General features: G+C 41.9%; 1 protein-coding gene across 1 annotated transcript in view; it reads left to right on the top strand.

Annotated features, from left to right (window-relative positions):
• The window catches only part of KLF7 (KLF transcription factor 7), an 89,553-nt gene extending 82,096 nt beyond the window's left edge, over positions 1-7,457 (top strand). Inside the window, exon 4 of the mRNA XM_055345469.1 lies at positions 1,212-7,457. Within this exon, the coding sequence (XP_055201444.1) occupies positions 1,212-1,263 (52 nt within the window). The 3' untranslated portion in view covers positions 1,264-7,457. The remainder of the gene's footprint in view (positions 1-1,211) is intronic.
• Positions 7,458-19,420: the final 11,963 nt, after the last annotated feature.

The following is a 19,420-nucleotide window of genomic DNA, read 5'->3' as shown; positions in this document are numbered from 1 at the left end:
TTCCCACATTGCCATATGGATACCAGCAGCTCCACCTTCAGTGTTAGTAGCATAGCAGCCCCAGTGAGAAAAGAGCTTCTCCCTTTGAATAGTTCCAGGACTAGCTCTCCAGTGTTCCAGGACTAGCTCTCATGAACCTTGATGGGTCACTTGACTATGGCTTAAGCAGACCACTATGGTCATAGCTTTAGCCTTAGAAGAAGGGTCAGCCCCATACAACTGGGAGTGCAGGAGCATGGCTACCCAAGAGAAGATCAAGTTGTGAGTGTCAAAGGAAAGGATAGTGAAGATGACCACTGCCTCCACTCTGAGGCTGAGGAAGAGACTCAATGGTGGACCTCAGGCACCAAGAAAACTGGGCATTAGAAAGCGTGGGCATTCAAGAGTGGACTTGCGGGTCTGTCTGGGTTTGAATTCCAGGTCTACCACTCACTTGCTACAGGACCCTTGCCTCAGTTTCCTTACCACACACACACACACACACACACACACACACACACAAGAGGTGTGAATGCTTAGCATGGATAGTTGCCAAGAATGGTACTGGGTAATGTTGAAGAAATACATAGTACATGCCTGCATGTTATCTCATTCTCAGTAAACGGGAACTCACTTCTCCATTCTTTTTCTTGACTGGTATAATAGAGGCCTGTAGGTATCACAGGCAGCATTTCTGGGCCTTCATTATAAAGTTCAAGATTCAACTCTGGGTGTTGAAATGTTAGAGTTCCACCATTGGAAAATATGAGCTAATCATTTTCTGCCATACTTCTGGTGTATGGGTATGTCCCGTGTTTCTGAAGTGCCTTCATAGTAGTTTCTTCTTTAATAATGGTGACTATGATAATAGCTAACATTTGCTGACATCTTACTATGTGTGAGGCAATATTCTAAGCACTTTACATAGATCATCTTATTTAATCCCCATAAACCAGCCCATGCAGCGAGTGCTACAATTATCCCCATTTTACTGACAAAGAATGAAGGCACAGAAAGGTTAACATGCTCAGAGTCACACAAGGATGGGAAAAACTGGGGGTTCGAACCCACGCAGTCTGACCCTGAGCTCACCTTTCCAACACACCACCTTGTTTCTTAGGACATATGTACTGCCTTGTTGAGGTAGGGTTAATCATTTTCTAAGGGATGCTGGAAGTTGAGGTTGTTGCCTGGACCCCTCTTATATCCTTGTTGTTGTTTATATTTCCTAGGTGTTTTTCCAGGTCTGACCATCTTGCCCTCCACATGAAGAGACATATCTAAAACCCCTAAAGGCCAGAGTTGCCATGGCGTCGGCCGCTGTCTGAAGGAAATGCCGTGAGGCAGGGGGCTGGACTTCAGGCGGGGATCCATTGCCTCGCAGAAGAAAGTTCTCACTCATAAACCTCTGTGTACACGCACACACACACACACACACACACAGACACACACACACACACATGCACTCACATAGACCCACACACACGCACTGTCATGCACTCAGCTATATTTAAAATATATACGTCTATTCTTTATGCCTTGCCCTTGCCAGATGGTAGAAGACGAAGAAGAAGGAAACCAGGTGAACTCAGCAAGGCAGACTGGCTGCTTACTTCAGCACTATTGGAATTATTTCCCGCTGTTGCCAATGGAAATCAAAGAAAACGGATGTGACGTCTCTGCAGGTGGACGGCAGTAAGAGGGGCTTATTTAACTTGCTTCTCAGTGCAACTTGATAGGAGAATACAACGTCGTAAAGTTGCATATGTGTAGCACTAATGTTTCTTTTTAAATAGTTGGGGGAAAATGACCTAGAAAACCAAATTGCAGTTTGGTAGCCAAAATTAACTCTTGGTTTATTTGTCCTTTGTGTGTGAAAAGTCCTCCTATTCCGTGCGTCCGACTTCCTCACAGAACTGTTGATCGGTTTTGGTTCTCCTTAGTACCATTGAGATCTTTCGAGTCAATACCAACGGCCTTAGCGGCGGCAGACTGGAATAACACCATACACCTTTCTGGCCTGCATTTCTCTAGACTTCACTCTCAAGGGAGGAGTTTTCTTTTCTTACTTTTTGACTCTTGCACACCATATGCACTAGGGATTCTGGAAACTTCTAGCATGACTGCAAAGTGGCCAAGAGAATAAAGTCCTTGATGATAAGTCACAGTATATCCCTTGAGCCTCACCTTATTGCCAGTGCTAGATTTTTTCTTTTTAATCTCTCTGTTTTTGCTAACGAAAACTTGAAAAGCTTATTTGGAAGCTTAAATGTTTTATCTTTTCTCCATGGACTAAACCTCTCCAGGACTTTCTCGGCACCTGGATGTCCAGCTCTCAAAGCAGCCAATCAGATGGGACATCACAGTTCTCTCATCCCCCTTGAGGCATCATAACCTCAGCACATAGTGATCAACCCCGTGCTGGGTGTCATTGCTGCCCCATAACCAGTCTCAGCATAGATGTTGCTAGTCTCAAAGGGCAGCTGCATATTTAACCTAACTCTGGGTTATGACCTGACAAAAAGCCAAAAATATCACTCTTTCCAGGAGTGGGGAAAACTGAGGATGCCTCCTGAGTCTAGTGGCTTCCGAAAATATCATCCTATCTTCCTCTCTCATACCCACTGAGCTCTACTCCCCCACTTGTTAAAACACACAATTCAAAATGCCATTGTGGGAATGAAGGGTGGACATTTAAGGAAAGGGTTGAGAAGTTTCTCTCATGGTCTGTCTGAAAGGAGAGACATGTTTCTAATTCTTTTTGGCTAGATCCACCATGACTTTGTGACCTAGAGCACCCAGGATCAACAGAGGCCTCACATTTACTCTGCAAAAGCTGACTCCAAGGGGGTCCACATTCCTCACTTTTCATCCCACACACATCCAATATCGGTCTCTATCTACCCGCATTCTTAGCTAGCTGGCACTGGCCTCAACTCCAAAGACTGCCTTTAGGACCATTAAATGGCCTATGCAAGCAAGCGGGGTGGTTATTAGGACAGATTGTATATTTTGTATATTCTGGGACCATCCCTTCAAGACACGTCTAAAAAACAAAAATGGCATTTGGTCCGCACATGGTTGCTGCTCCTTCATACCAGCTGGCTCCCCTTCTGCCCTCCTTTGACTGTTTGACTCATTGACTGTTAAAATGCCGCCCCATACCTATTTGGGATGCAAAACTGAAGTCTTTAAAAGGAAATAATAATATAAGAAACACAAATACATGTATGACAGCAACCTTCAAGATCCTTGGCATTTGGTTTCTCAGCTTTCTACAACCTTTGACTTCCCCGAAATGTTGAAAGTGCCCGTCAAAGGGTAAAGGAGCCTCCTGATTACAAATGCGGTAGCTACCGATGGGACACCTGGGCATTCTGAGGTCTGGCCCTTAAAGTTTTCTTTCTCTTTTCCCCTTTTTCAATGTAGACCAAAAACCAAAACAACAGCAACAACAGCAACAACAACAAGAACAAAAACCAACAACAACAACAACAACAAAAAAGAAAAACCACCCTAAAACACACACACATAAAATCTGCCCATTTGCCGGAGGCAATTCTGTATATGTTAGTTGGAGGGTATTTAAAAAAAAAATCAGTTTTATTCCAAAGATTTAAAACTAGACATGACTTAGAAACATTCTCTGGAGCACTGCTTGCTGACAATCTCGTAGTTCTCTACTGCATTTGAGTGCATTTTGTGGCCAGTCCATCAGGGCGTATCATGGGATTATATTTGAATGTGTGGTGCATCCTTTCTGGATGAAGGATGTGTGAGGGACCTTAAACCTCAGCTGTATTAAACTGTAGCGCCTCCAGTCAGTGCACTAGATGAAACTTTAGACACCCCAGATTTTGTTGGTTCGTTGATTTCCCTTTCTGTAGCAGCCTCCAGCATGAATGCACGCACATACCAGTGATGGCATTAGCCGTGGCTGCCACGATTTACAAATGTCCTCTCCCCAGCTGGAGCTGCTCTTGCCTCTCGAAATGCTATTATTAAGGGTTTATAATACTGAATTTAATTTTTGAACTGACCAATGCAAGGCTCTATTAAAAAGAAAGTTTAAAAAAAAAAAGAATGCAAAAGAGTAATCATTGCTTGTTTGCTCCCTGTTGTCATCTGTGGTCTTGAAAAGTTCTCATTTGAATGTGGCAGAACAAAGACCCTTTGGTCCTCATCAGTGTCTGAAATGTTCAGTGATTCCTCTCTCTTTTGTATCAGTGAGGTCCTTTGTACTGTGCTCCTGACCTTTCTCAGAGCAGGGTGCACTGAACCATGATGGTGGGGCTTGCTTGCTTCAGAGTCATTTGTGGACTGTGAGAAATGGCCTGAAATTTGGTGGGTGCTAAGTGTATGGCTTGGAAACTGTTCTTCTCTAGCCCAATTGACACCTGTGAACGATAACCTATCCATAACAGCGAGGGTAGCGCCAATCATTTTGGAAACGGATTTGTGATAAAATGTCCATCATCTCTGAAATGGCAGAGGTGGTTGGTAAGAGCCTGCCAGAGCGAACAGGCTTTCCAAGAAATAACCATCTGAAAATACTTGGCTCCCAGGAGGACAGGTTATTTAAAATAGTGCTTTACTGGACATTTAAAACACATCAAACCGCTTTCTCATTTAAATTGTCACCTCCTGACATTCCCGGGGATCCCAAATTTGGAAGGAAAAACCTAGCATGGTGTTTCTTGTGGTTGTCCTCTCAAGCACATTTGATCCAGGGTTCAGAGTTCGATGTATAGAGAAAGAGTGTTTCTAAGCCATTGACAATTTTCTTTATTTCAAGTTGTGCTTCTTTCTCCTACCACATGGCTGTAAGTCAAAGATGTGGAAACATGAAATTATGATGCTTCTCCTAGCTACTGGCCTCCTGCCCCACTAATGGTTAATTGGCCCAGCTTAAAGCCTGGTGGTGATGAGTACTATGTCCAGAAAAAGAAATGTTCAGATTCCGTGACAAAGCTGCATTTTATAAAAATATCGGAGACCCCAAAATGAACTTCATGCTGACCATTTCCTTCTCCCTTCTGTGTGCTTTCCCTTGCAAAGCCCTTCAAATCCCCTGTCTCCTCCCCTCCTGCACCTCTTGTGCCCTTTTTACATCTTAGATTGCCTGATTATAACAGGGTAAAAAGACAGCCAACCTCACGCACGATTTGCAGAACTGATTCCTACTTTTAAAAAAATCTTCTTTGAATCCAGAAGCCAGAGAAGATTTTTTTAGGGGCTTTAGTTTGGGATAAAGCTTCCAGATTAGCCATGTCTATTTGCATCAAAGGGGAAATGAATGGGATTTTCAGGGCAGCTCACCTAGCGCATTCAGAACATTCCGCCCATAGCCCCCGTGCCTGAATTTGATGGCAAAGTCAAAAGAAATTAACTCAACCGGCAACAATGACAACATCTTAGTGATCAGTTTCATTGGTTCAAAGTGATTTCCTCGATGGAAGTCGCTTCATAAAATATAAAATACAGTGCACAGTGCTTTTGTCCTCTCTTTTGCATGAGTTTGGTTTTAGGAGAAGGAAGAAGGTAGGGAAAGTCAGAGAGATGCAACGTATTTAACTGCAAAAATCAGGTTCATTCTTTCTTTCTTTTTAAAAGATCTGATGAGGGCCGGCATTTCTGGCCATAATTTTGCACCCGGATCTTTGCCAAAGTGAAAATTCGTTAAGTGGAACCTGTTTGAAATGTACTTGTGGAAGCTTTCCCTGGCATCTTCCAGAAGTGGCCACCTGCCAAGCGTGGGGGTGGGGGCAGGAGGAGAGAATTCGAATTCTGAGTCTGGGTTACATTTCGGTAAACATGGTGATATCTCAGTTTGGAAAACTAGTGGGGCTGGCCTGAGCGTCCATCAATGCCTCTTTGATGGCCTACTTTCCTCAGTGAGGATCTTTGGGAATACTTGAGATAGAACAACAAAAATGTGTCCAAGGAAACAAAAACTGCTTGTAAATGTGAGATCCTGTGACTAATGGCCTGAGGCTTCAGGGTTTTCTCTTGCTTTTAACACTCTTACGTCCCCTCTGCTGGTTCCTAATAGATCCCGGAAGGAACAGGGGGAAAATCAAGCTGCAATTCACTTTCTTATGCGCGCCCTTCCAATAGAGTACTGTATTCTTCAGGTGTTTTGCATTTGCGTTTGTAAGTCCTCGGGAAACAGGTATCAGAAAATGGGAGAGCGAAATCCTGGGCCATCACTTCACTAATATCCCAAACCAGATACTCTTTTCAAACAGGGCTCCCTCTCAGTGGTCATGAGGGAAGGGTGATACGTTCTTTGTTGGGGACTGTTTATACAATTTTTTTCAACTGTAAGCTTTGGAATCGTAAATTGCTTTGACTCCAGCTTCTGTCTACTGCCATAAAATGGACCCCACGTCAGAATAATGAGGGTGGTATGTGTGCACATGCCATGCACGTGTGCAGATGTACCTATTGTACCTTCGCAGAAGGAAAACAGGCTACTGATGTTTAAGAGGAGTAGCCACCAGTGCCTAATATCTTTTGGGGGGGATGGATGCTTATAATGCCAGTATATTGAAACCACACTGGGAGTTCCACATGGAGGGGAGGGGCAGAGGGTGGGGAGAGGGGACATTTTAATCCTAGGCCTTTGGACTGGAGGCAGAATGATTTCTGCAAATCTAGCTCCTGAAAGGCTTTGGGGCTCATTGGCTGGTTCTCAACCTTTTGATTTGATTTTAGTTTTTTCCAGCATGCATTTCCTATCTAAACCCAGACTTGGTTTAATTTCCTTATCTTTCACTTCTGCTTCATTCCAGGGAGGAAAAATACACCTATTATGGCCAAGATCTCCTTGCTAACACAGAGGCAAAAATAAATGTTTAATGTTTTTGCAGCCTCCCCTTCCTTTCCGTAAATACCCCCCAAACCCCCTTCTCTCTCATCACTCTGTCCCCATTCCCACCACACAACTCCCCAGCCACCACCACTTTGCTTTCCAGTCTCTATTCTCCTCTTAACAGTTGCTTGAAGAAATTTGTTTTTGCACTATACATTTTCTTTTTGCCAGATGTGTCTAACAAGTGTGTTCGGAGAGACCTCCTCCCAGCCCCCTCCCCTCCCCCACCTCCCCCGGTCACATTCTCTCAGGCCTTCTCTGGTATTTATAATATATCACAGAAGTACCCAGTCTTATAGCCCTCGGTTATGCCTTTTTTTGACATTTTATTTTTTTTAAGCTTTTTATATATATATATAAATATATTACTTTGTCAAGTTTTTTTGCTGTACAAAAGTCTTAAGATTTAAAACTATTATTTGTATTATATGATGGTGGTATGTTAATGTTACAAAATTATTAATGAAGAAAAAATTTATTTTTGTTACTGGTCTGTTTCATAATTCTTTTTTAAATTGGTATATTGTAAGATATCTATGCAAAAAATGTTATGTGACGCATTTTTATTTAAGAATGTAATATGTGTAATAAACAGTAGAATGTGTTTGGCCTTGGAATGCCTTACTGTATTTCTCCTTAGCTTACTTCATCAGGAAGAAGAAAATCCTCAGAGACACGAATGGGTCCTTATATACCTCACGAGAGTTTTCTTTCTCAGGGAGGGAAAGGGAAGGCAAGATTATATTAGGTCATTTTTCTTTGTTCGGGAGGTTGTTGGTCGTGTGTGTGTGTGTGTGTGTGTGTGTGTGTGTGTGTGTGTGTGTTTTACGGTTTCACTGAGGTAGCTCTGTGCCCAAATAAGAAGGAACTCTGAAGACAGTTTGTTTCTTTGAGGGGAGGAGAGCAAATGGTTGGAGGTAATGAAAAGCAATATTTTAGAGCGAGGTGGATTATGGGATGTTTGTTTCGGGAGTTAGGAGAGGCTTATTGAAAGCAGTTTATTTGATAAGAGAAGGGGCAAGTTTGTTCTGGGACAGTGTTACATAGGAGCATATTTGGAAAGGATAATTGGAAATTGTGGAGGAGGGAAGAAGGGCCAAGGCTGGAGGGAATAAGTGAGGTGAGGGGACGGACAAGTCAGCACACAGGAGATGGTTGGGAACAAAGTAAAGCAGAGATGGCTGAACAGAGGTGGAGAACTTCAGGTGGCCACATGCAGGGCAGGAAGGTAGATGCAAACATACGCAACCACAAACACTGAAAAGAGGCAGATGAAAACTCTAGGGAAAACTCACAGAACCAAAAAGAACGCTCACTAAACTCTTCCACGCACCACCTCCAGGAAAGAATATCCAGGTGAGGAGGAAGGTAGAGAACCTAACTGGTGTTATTATCCCAGCATCCCTTGCAGGGCGAGTCCCCAAGAGAAGTGGTATCATTCACTGGAAACAACAGGAAACACCTTTCTCACTTACGAGGACACATCGCTCCTCGAGCTCTCTTTTCAAGCTTTGGATTTGGGAACGGATACAATGGTGAGTAATTTCAGCCCCTCATCAAATGAATCTGACAAGAAACTCTTCCATAAATTTTCACACAAAAAACTGTGGCTGCAGTGACTGAACTTCATTTGTTGGCACAGACCTGTCCCGTCCCAGTCTCTGAATAGGAAAGTAGGTGTAAAGATGGTTGTGGTGGGTCTGGAAGGGGACCTGAGTGGTTATGCCCTCACCCTAATAAAACTTAAGTTACAAGAAAGAGTAGGCAATGCAGGGGCCAGGAAAATGTTTTAGAAAGTTGTAAATGTCAGTTGCCACATCTCCCAAGAAGACAAGTGAGTTGGGCAACAGGGCAACCCAAGGCCAACTGAGGAGAAACTTTTGAGATCCAGGGAAAAGCACTGGCCCAGAATCCACAGGTTCCTGGTTCCTGATCATTCAGATGTTCCATAACTAGATGAGTAACTTAATTCTCCTAACCCAAGTCATTAACCTAGAAATTTCTTTTCAGGAGGAAGAATAAGATAGCTTTGCAGTATTACTTAGAACAAGGGTTATGAGACACCTGAGTGGCTCAGTAGGTTGAGTGGCAGGCTCTTGATTTCAGCTCAGGTCATGATGCCAAGTCCCTGAGATCAAGCCCCACGTCAGGCTCCTTGCTCAGTGGGGAGTCTTCTTGAGTTTTCTCTCTCTTCCTCTCCCTCTATCCCTCCCCCGACTTGTGCTCACTCTAAAATAAATCTTTAAAAAAAAACAGGAGTTATTTATTCTGTAATAAAAATCTGATTTATAAGAGAATAGCAAATTGGATGTTTCAGGTGGAGGACAACCAGCACTGTGTTGAAATGAGGAAAGGGTAATAAGTCCTATCATTTCACATAAGGAAACGAGATGGTTTACATAAGGGGATATTCTAGACAACTGAAGTTTCCACATTTAGAGACTTAACTTTTGCTTAAAATATGTTTAAAAACACTCCCCACTTTACAACATTTTGAGCATCCATTTCTGCAATGCAATATAAATTCAGAGATGACTCCCAACTTTGGGATTATGGACCTCACATTAAATGACTCCACACTTTACACTCTGTGACTCTACTTTCTCTGCTGTGTCCTCCGTATTAGATGTGTGCTCTTTATTATCAACTTCTACCAATATTTGCTTCCTTGTCAACTAGCAAATCAGAGAAGAAAGCTGGGTAACTTGGTAAAGGCAAAAAATAGCTATAACCCTAATTCAACAGGCTGTAGTCTGAAAGTGTAACCTGGCTATCCTAGGGGAATAAAGTACATAAACCTCGTGACAGTTGTAATCTGGGATTGCATATCCAGTTGGGTAGTGTGCCAATGGAGAGGAACCTCACACAAAGCAGAGCTCAGTGCAATTGATAAATAGTATATCTAGCCCATCTTCCACTCTGATTATAGGTTTAGAAGAGGAGATGGTTAAAACTTATAACCATAGCAAGATTTTGAGGTGACTGCTAGGTGAGGGTTTTCTGGGGTATCCATAATGAACCAATTCATGATTCCTTCTCCAACATTAAACATTTTATCTGAGCTATTAAAAATGATCAATATTGACCATCTTGAACTTAACCTGGGTGTGGAGCCTGACACGGTGCTTGAACTCACAAGCCTGAGATCAAGACCTGAGCTGAAATCAAGAGTTGGATGCTTAACTGACTGTGCCACCCAGGCGTTGCTGATCCTTTTACTTTTTAAACAATTCTATCTTGGTTCTACGTACCACCACACTATTTTAAAATGATGAAATGATAAGACAGAAAAAGGTGGTAGAAGAAGTTTAGGTTTGTATAGAATTTCACTTTATATGCACTGAATTTGAGCTGTCCAACAAGACTGCATAGTAATGGAATAGGTATCATTCACCATCATGACCCTTTGCCCTCACAAATAGAGAACTCAAGGCTCAAAGAGGCCGCATGACTTTGTGAAGGCCCAGGGGCAGAGTAAATGGCAGAGCTGGCTCCCAGTTCCCCTGACTCTCAATCCAGTGGACTTTCCTCTATACCTCCCTGCTTTTGGATAATCCAGGAGCTAACTTAATGCTGATGTGTGTCTAGCCATGACATCACCGTTGACCAGGCTGACTTTATTTCCCCATATCCTGCCCATAAGTTAAAGAAAGTAACATTAAATATGGATAAATCATCACACACTAGAATTGGAAGGGAAGTTAGAGATCTCTTTTCAGGCTACCGTTGTACTTGAGTAAACTGTGGCTCAGAGAGGATGTGACTTGCCAAAGGCTGTCTAGCATATCCTTTGCAGAACCAAGAGTCAACCCAGGATTGTTAATATGCAGTAATGCTCTACTAATATTGGCAGTGTTCCTCAAACTTCAGTCACTTGAGTATGACATTTTGGATTCTTACAATATCCTTGCACTGTTACTTCCTTAATATATAGTTTTTAAATCGGCCCACTGTTTGAAACCTTTGTGTTTCAAGGTATGAAACAGGTATGTAGTGTTTTAGCTTCTTCTAAGCAAAGATATACCTGAAACCACTGATTCAACTGTTTTTCCTTTCAATACAAATGAAAATAAGGGTATAACTCAAAATAAAAATATTGCTCATTGTGTCACATTAAAAGACAATTACTACTGAGGGTAGTGGAGAGACACTGTTCTGTGCCATAGTCTAAAATCTATTCTGTTCCATTTCTCTTTAGCTAATTATTTAGTCCATATGATGCTCCTTGGAGCACATTTCAAATTGAATCTAAAACTAAGTGCATGTGAAAATTTAATAAAGACTGATTTGATGACTGGGAAGTTACTTAAGGACCCAGAGGTCTCTTAGGAGGAAGCAGATAATGTGACCGTGAGTGAAGTGAGCATGCATTCTCTGCCATGTTTTCCCATCCTTGGAACACCCATCTTCCCTCAGGGAAAAGCACTCTCAGTGGATGGGCTTATGGCCAGGTCACACCGTTATCTTGAGAATGGAGCCCTAGACATTAGGCATTGACTGCATCAAGGAAATCATCTTTTCCTCCTGCCCCCAATCAATAGTCAATGCCTAGAAACAAATGTATATGCTATAAAATATGACTTCAAAAAATGTGCTCACCTTCCTGGTATGTTTCTGGGAATCCCCAGGCCACACTCTGCTGCATTGTGTGTCTGCACACACAATGCAAAATATATATATATACACAATGCAGCCCCCAAAATATTTTTCCAACCAGGTTCCAAGCACTTGATATCTACTCCTAAATATTTATTTTTTGCCTAGTGGCTTTCCTGTTTTTAAACTACAAGTAGCCAGAAAGAGGCAACTCTTTATGCCTTATCCCTCGTTGTACATAAGCACATGGGTTTATTCTATCCTTTCACTAGAAAAGGCTTCGAGCGCAAGGTGGACGAGAGATAGGGGGATTATGAATAGGAAAAAAATGCAGAAGCACATGGCTAACTCTGGGACTCCGGTGGTGGAGAAGGGTAAGCAGCCAGGTGGGCAGCTCTTCTCCCATCACTACAGAACACACAGGAGAGTCAAATGACCTCATAAAGGGACTGAAGCAATATTTTGTTGCCGGCAAAGTCTGCTGCATGATCAAAATAAGAGTTTACAGGAAGCTGGTCTGCAGAGCTTATCACAGGAAACAGCTACCAGCAAATGGGTGGCCTCTGGTTAGATAATAATGACAACAACAGACCCCCAGTTGCTGGGCTGGGTTCTGTTCCTTGAAGCACCAACTTCCTGGGTGCTGGTCTTGTGAGCAGAAAGTCAAGTTCCCTTCATAAAAATGGGAATGTGCTTGAGTCTCTGGGTTGAATGTTTAAAGGATCATCACTGACGGACTGTAAATAATTTCAAAGCCAAAGCAAGCTGATGTATTTTCTGGAGCTCCACAGCACACTGTCTTCTTGGGGTTAAGTATAAGGACTGTTCTAAGAAGCACATGACCTGGGATTATGGGATTGCCAGTCAAAGAATCCAGGCTGTAAGAAATAAACACCCTGATCTTATTTACATGCTCTAGAGAACTCAGAAACAAAGACACAGATTTGCCACTTAAAACCTTACGGGAATCACTCAGTGTCAAATCTGTACAAAATCATTTCCCATCCCTGCTTAGAAATAGCTGATCATACCCTAATGTATATAGTATATGAATGACAGTATTAATGACTGGCTATAATTTGATTCTTGTCTTTGGCTCTGGGAACTTTTAGCACCTTTCTGTTCCTAATCTTGATCCTTTTTTTTTCTTTTAATTTTTGTTCCCATTTATTCTCTTTTCCTCTTTTCTTTCTCCTTCTTCTCTGCCTCCTGGTGTCTTCAGAAAATCACTGTGAGGAACTGACTCCAAAGCCTATATTGGGCCTCCCTCCTGGTGTTGTCCCAGTGGCCTGACTTCATCTTCCCAGGTGCCCGTTCCTCCTCCTCCCTGCTTCCTCTCTACCTTTATAGCATCACTATATCCCAATTGAAGGGTGTACATTTTTCAGCATAACTTAAAATGGTGCTACTAAGAGGATGGGTTGTTCTCCTGGTTTCTCTAGGTACAGTTAGAAAACTGCAAGATGACATGGAGGATTCCAACACATCTTCATTTGTTAAGCACTGTGATCTCCAGGCAGGGGGTCAGTCACTCAGGATATGTGTTGGACAAGATGTGTTGGCCACACACATACCTGTTTGAATGTTTCTTAACAAGACACATGAACAATCATAAAATAATAACAATATGAATCTTTGTAAAATACCAAATGTGAATTTTCTCTCTTAGCTCACAGCTCTTTCCATTACAACATGGGGGGGGGTGATTTATGCAACATTGTTGTCCCCCAAGTAGAAATTGACTTCTGTTAAAATGGATATAGGAGCCAACTATATGTTGTGTTTTTCAGAGTATGAACCAATGACCACCCCGATCAGAATCATCAAAGGTTCCTTTCAAAAATAATTTTCTGAGTCTCATCCCAAACCTGAATTGGGTTCTTTTGAGGGGGAGATGGGTAGGACCTAGACACCCACATTTTAACATGTTATTTCAGGGTCCTTTTCAGAGAACCTCAAAGTTACACATAAGCCAAAGCAATATTTTATAATCTTATATAAGTGTTTTCTAGTTTTTATTTGGTAAAAATGTGAATTTTCATATGTACTAATGATTTGCTCAGAGTATGCTAAATCTGTTCACCTGAGATGATGTACTTATGACTTGCTTAGACTACGGTATGTCTGTTCATCTGAGACGATGAGAATTGCCCTCCCACCAGTTACTACTACTGTGGGACCGTCAACACTGTAGCTGATCAGGTAAAGCTGATCGAGACCCTCTTCTGATAGTGCGCTGAAACAGACCTTCTCTGGGTCTTTCCTTAGAAAAGAGCTCTGGTGGGAACTCGGGATATTAAGGTTCCTCTTTGTTGGTTTTGATTCAGTCTTCTTATCTGGCCTTAGCAGCTCATGCCGTGATGAGATGATCTTTGGGAGAGTCCTAACCTGGGCATAGCGACGCCAGCCTGTTACCAGGCCTGAATGACTCACCTGCTCTGGGCACAAGACCAAAGTCTGGGCCCTGTCCTTGGCTTCTGAGATGCAAATGACACCGTCTCTGTGTCAAATCCTATTTGTTTTTTAAACCTTTGCTTCCTCATCCTTGCCCCTTGATGTAATTGAAGTTTATCTTTCAAGCAGAAATCACCTGAGACTAGAGCTTGAGGAAGCCCAGAGGAGTCTGCTGTCTGTCAACAAAGCCTTTGAGCTGAGCCGGTTTTACATTCAGGTTTTACCAACTACACCAGAGGAAGAAATCCATGTCACAGTTGGAGAATATGGGTTTTTCTATATTCTGAGAAAGTTATTCTAAAAATAGGCCTGTGAAAGACCTCACAGGGAAAACTAGGAAGAAGGGGGAATTTTCAAAATGATTGCAAAAACTCTTCTTGAAAATACGAATACAGCTTTCTACTTATCTCCTTCCTCTGACCCCTAGCACCCCAGCGATGAGGTGGTTGGCTCAGGGAACAGGAAGGGAATTGCCATAAATCTGAGCTAATTTGGAAAAGGAAGGATGAAGCAGATACTCTGCAATCAATAGAGCGTCGTCTTGTTTTGTGGTAAATGTTTACGGCTCTGTTGCTGGAATGTAATCCTGCTGCCTCAGAACATGGGCCATTAGAGGTGAAATGAGTTCACCTAATGCCCCCCTGTGTAATTGGTATGCATCACTCTTCAATGTACACCATCCAAAGTCCCTCGCTTCCAACTAGGAAAAAGATTTTAGACAATTCTCCGCTTCCTCTTTACCTTTTATTACTTCACGATTCCCAAGAAAGAGAGAAAAATGACCCATTTCTCTTTCTCTTAGTTCCTCATGTTTGCAGGACGGGATGTACAAATACCACTTAACGCTTCCTTCCACTCCTGAAAGTGCTGTTGGGGGAGCAAGCAAGGAACCGAAACCACAAAAGAACAGGGACTAGATTGTTCCCTCTCTGAGTAAGCTCAAGGAGTGATGCATTGCTCAGCCGCCAAAGCATGTGTTTCCTTGTCATGGAAAGGAGAGGGTATAAAAAATGCTTTGACTGAAAAGCGAGTTCACTAATTGGTTGTTAATGACTATGCAGCCCTAAATGTCTGGAATTTGGTTTAGATTCAATGTAATTTGACATTTGCCAACCATTATTAAATCCCTTTGATGCTCTCCCTGCGTAGCAGCGGTGAGCAGCTGATTGGCTCTTGGGGATGGAAAATGAGGCTGGCTGGGCACGGAGTCAATGGGGGGTCTGGAAGGCAGCCATCGTCACCCCACTCCCCTCAGCTTCTCCAGGCATTGACCTTCCCTGGTCCCCTTCCCTGTTTCTGTAGGCTCTCTTCTCTTCTGCTTCTCCTCGTTCTCAAAGTGCTCTTCCCTTTCCAGCACCCCTTTACATGCCCCTTTGCTCTCAAGATTCTTCTAACTCAGTAGTCAACATCTCTTTGCAAAGAACAGGAATTTACTACAATTTTATCAAGATAAAGAGATTCATAAAAAGCTTCAGGGAAATTTCATGACGACTCATTGTGGGTCAGTTGTCCCTGAGGGAATTTGAGAGTCCTTGGGCCTCCCACTCACACTCCCATATTTTATTTGTTTTCTTTTGTCTGTTGCTTTGCCCTTCTTTCCATGAACAAGCTACTTTCGCTTCCTCAACCATTGCATATGGTCCAGCATACCTTCCCCTCTTAGCTGCCCCCAAATAACTCCCTTTGTTCCAGCCTCTATAGGACCTGTCACCTGGCTACCCACAGGAACAGACAGTCTCTGGGCCCCCATTCAAATTTCCCATGAGGAAAATTTTAATTGGCTGAGTTTGGGTATAGGACTCCTCACTGCCTGAGTCCGCTGTTACTGGGGGAAGTGGGGCACAGGGGCAAGGCACATAGTATCTATCTTTCCAGAGCTGTGAGTAGCATAGCCAAGAAGGAAAAGACAGGCAGCTCTGGTGCACTTCCTCAGGGCACTGTACAAGGGTCTATGTCTTCATTTGTCAAGTGTCTCAGAATATCCAACACAGCCTTGCAAATAGTTCTATTTTTTTATGTTCCTCATTTATAATGTACTCCCACATTTGCACTGACCTACTCACTTTACCAGAACCACCAATTCCTCCACGTTCACATTTCTCCTACATCTCCTTTCCAAAGATTGAGGAGGGGAAAGAAAAAATCAGAGAACCCTTGGGTTTAATAACTTGACAAAGATAATTATTTTTCACATACATTTGTTTCTCAATTTATAAACAGTTAAGTGGTGAAATGCCAAGTATGGGGATTGACTAAAAATAAAATCAGTCTTTAAAGTAAAAAAAAAAAAAGAAAAAATCAGAGAACCAAGAGAAAAGCTGCAGCAATGAGGAAAAACACATAGTTCTATTAAAGACAAAGATGAGTTTCCCTATTAATTCATGTGTGAGGCACTGCAGGCAGAAACAACAGTGGATGCAGAGTCAGGAAACATTTTCCCAGCTCTAACTATGCCTCTGGCTGGGCTTTGTGACCTGAGGTAAATCATTTTGCCATTCTGGGCCTTGTTTTCTTTTCCTAAAAAATAAAGAGAATAGATTAGATGAATCTGTAAGTCCTTTCTCATTCTCAAATTCTGTGATAATTTCAAGATATATTTGATACAAAAATTATAGAATAGCAATATACAATGGTCCTGGAGAATGGTTCCTCTTTTCATTTGTTCTTTGCATTCCTTGAACAAAAATTTATCGAGAAGGCTTTAATGCTAGTTCATTGCTGTGCAAGGCTCTCGATATGCAAATGACAACAGATATGACCCCTACATTCACAAAAGGCACAATTTAGCACATTAAGTGCAATCTTTATCATCTACATTGGATGTAGATTTTACTTGTTTTCTGAGGTAAACCTCCCTTTTATGTTTAATGCTATTTTATGTGATAGACCTCTGCATACATTGATGATGCATGGCTTCTTTCTCTTTGCTCAACAGAGAATGCAGCCTTCATTCTCTTGGTGAAACACTAGGAAACCCTAACATTTAGGTGCTGCAGAAAAACATGGACATGGCTGGATAGGGATATTGGCCTGCTTTTCCATCTCCTTGTGTGTCAGAGCTTCCTTTTTCTGTTTGGATTAAGTGCTAAAAACATCGGAAGCCTTTACCTCCAAAGATAAATGTAAAAGCATTGTGAAACACAATCAGACATCAATTATGAATTGTGTGAGCCGCTGTTAGCAACTCAAAGATGGTTTTAAGAATTATGTGAGTTAATACGACGACATGATGAGACTGGCACATGTTACATGCTCAGCAAGTACTTATGTATTGCATGCTACGTGTTACCTATTAATATATGGAAATGATGGGACTGGCATATGCTACATGCTTAATAACTGCTTACTTGTTACATGGCACATGTTACATGCCTGGCACATATTACATGCTAAGTGCTGGCTGTCATCATCATTACTAATGGCAAGCTTAAGCATTTCAGGGGAGAGTTTTCTGGATCTGAATCTATTCATAGTCTTTGAGAAATTGGGCATGCTGCTCACACTCACCCCAAGGCTTGGACTGGCAACCTCTGCTTTGTGCTCAAGGAAAAAAACACCACGAGAGGAGCTCCATTCACAGCATGTAGCCTCTCTCTCTGCCCTCCTCTCCCACAGCCACCCCAACTGCTAAGGTCCCCCCACTCCTCACCCTCACTCCTTAAAGTGTGAGGAAATCACCAGAAAGGCTATAAGTATGGCCAGGGGGCCGGGGGTTGAGTGTTTCCCAAGTTCAGTCCTCTTTCTCCAGAGACTTCAGCCCCAAAAAGCCAATCAGTGTGTTCAGAAAACACTATCCCGGTGGAAATGTTTGCCATTTTCTCTGCTAAGTGTTATTTTTTCCATATTAGAGGTCCGATTTCCTGCAATTCTTGGAGAGTACCAGGAGGAAGAAGGGTCAGGAAACTCAGCACAGAGGGGAGCAGTGATTAAGTGCCCACTCATTTCCATCACGACGGCAGGAAAGGGTTTTGAGATGTTCCTGCATTGGTTATTTTTGGTTAGAAAGAACAGGGTCTTTGTTAATAGGCCCCAGATGATATGAGCAGAAGATTCAGCATTTTCCCTTTGGTTTTGTCACTCACCAGTAGTGGCTTTCCAAGAGCTTTGCCTCCTTGAACTAGTTTCTTCAGCCTCTAAAAGGAGACAATATGTACTTGATAAATTATTTGGATTTCCCTCAAAATAAGATGTCAGTCAAATCTAACTTACTATTATTGTTGTAAAAGGGTCCTGTCGTGGAAAGTAGCACTCTATGAGAGGTGAAAAAAAAAAAAGAGAGGAAACTCTCAAAAGGGAGAAGCACCAAAGAGAGTTACAGAAAAATAGGCTGGGATATTCTCCACACCCTCTACCTCTCTTTAAAAGGAACTTTATGGTGGTTTTTGCCAGCCAATCATGGGTTGCAATGCTCACAGTAGTAAAACTGTGATAATCTTGTAGGATCAATTGATTTGACTTGATTATTTAGATTTTTAATAGCAGCTCTCCGTAGGTACAAAATGAAGAAACACAACATATCCAAGTATTCACTAGTGACATTAGAGGATAATAACAGAAGCTATACCCCCTTCAGTTATTGTTTTAGTAGTTTGTCCATAGTTTTAACATACTATCTTATTTAATATTTATAATATACTTGTGCAATCAAAAGGATAGATATTATGTAAGCCTAACTCCCTACCCCGTCTTTGTCTTTTGAGTGAGAAATCTGAAGCCCAGGGAAGTTGAGTGACTCGCCCAGAGTCACAGTGTGCTAGAGTTGAGGTGATTACATCACTCTTCTCTTAATTATCTTTCCCATCTACCATGGGTCAATCAGCACTTCCTGAAGCCAATGTTACCCTACTGTGATACAATGCCCAGAGGTTTGGTTCATTTAATAGGTATGTATGTTTATAATTGAGTCATTCTAGTGTTTTGGAAGTTGTTTCAAAACAATATTTTGGTATATTTTTATGAAAGTAGTCCATATTTAAAAGTTAAAGCCACAACTGCATTATTGTGTCTGGTCATTTATAAGACTGGACATTTTTGTTTGATATTGTGAAAAGTATATGACACAGGAATTTAGATAAGGATTAATTAATTTACTATCTTATCTGATGACTACATTAAGCTGAAGACTGTGTTCTACATGGAGGATTCAAAGATGCCCAGGTGAATATATTAATTAGAATTGTATTTTTATGTTTACTTATTTGTCTTTGGTGGTGACAGAAATTCAACTTGAAGTGTGCACAAAGGGGAATTCATTATAAGGATAGGGGTATAATTCACGATAGGGATCTTAGAGTTTATTTGTAGAAACCCTGGAAGCAGGACATGATTTTTAGAACAATTAGAAATGAATGTTCCAAAGCTCAGGACCCTCTATCTCAGCTATATTCCTCTCAGCTCATTTATTTCATTCTTTTCTTTCTAAACACTTCCACTTCTTTTGCATTCATATCAGATGGCTGCGAATAACTCTGGAGTTTGTTGCTTTAAAGCCAAAGAAACTGGGATTTTTCTCAATCC

This window comes from Nyctereutes procyonoides, unplaced genomic scaffold (genome assembly GCF_905146905.1).
Source record: "Nyctereutes procyonoides isolate TBG_1078 unplaced genomic scaffold, NYPRO_anot_genome, whole genome shotgun sequence".
Classification (NCBI taxonomy): domain Eukaryota; kingdom Metazoa; phylum Chordata; class Mammalia; order Carnivora; family Canidae; genus Nyctereutes; species Nyctereutes procyonoides.
Note: the sequence above shows the minus strand (reverse complement) of the source record. Positions and strands in the feature narration are given on the sequence as shown.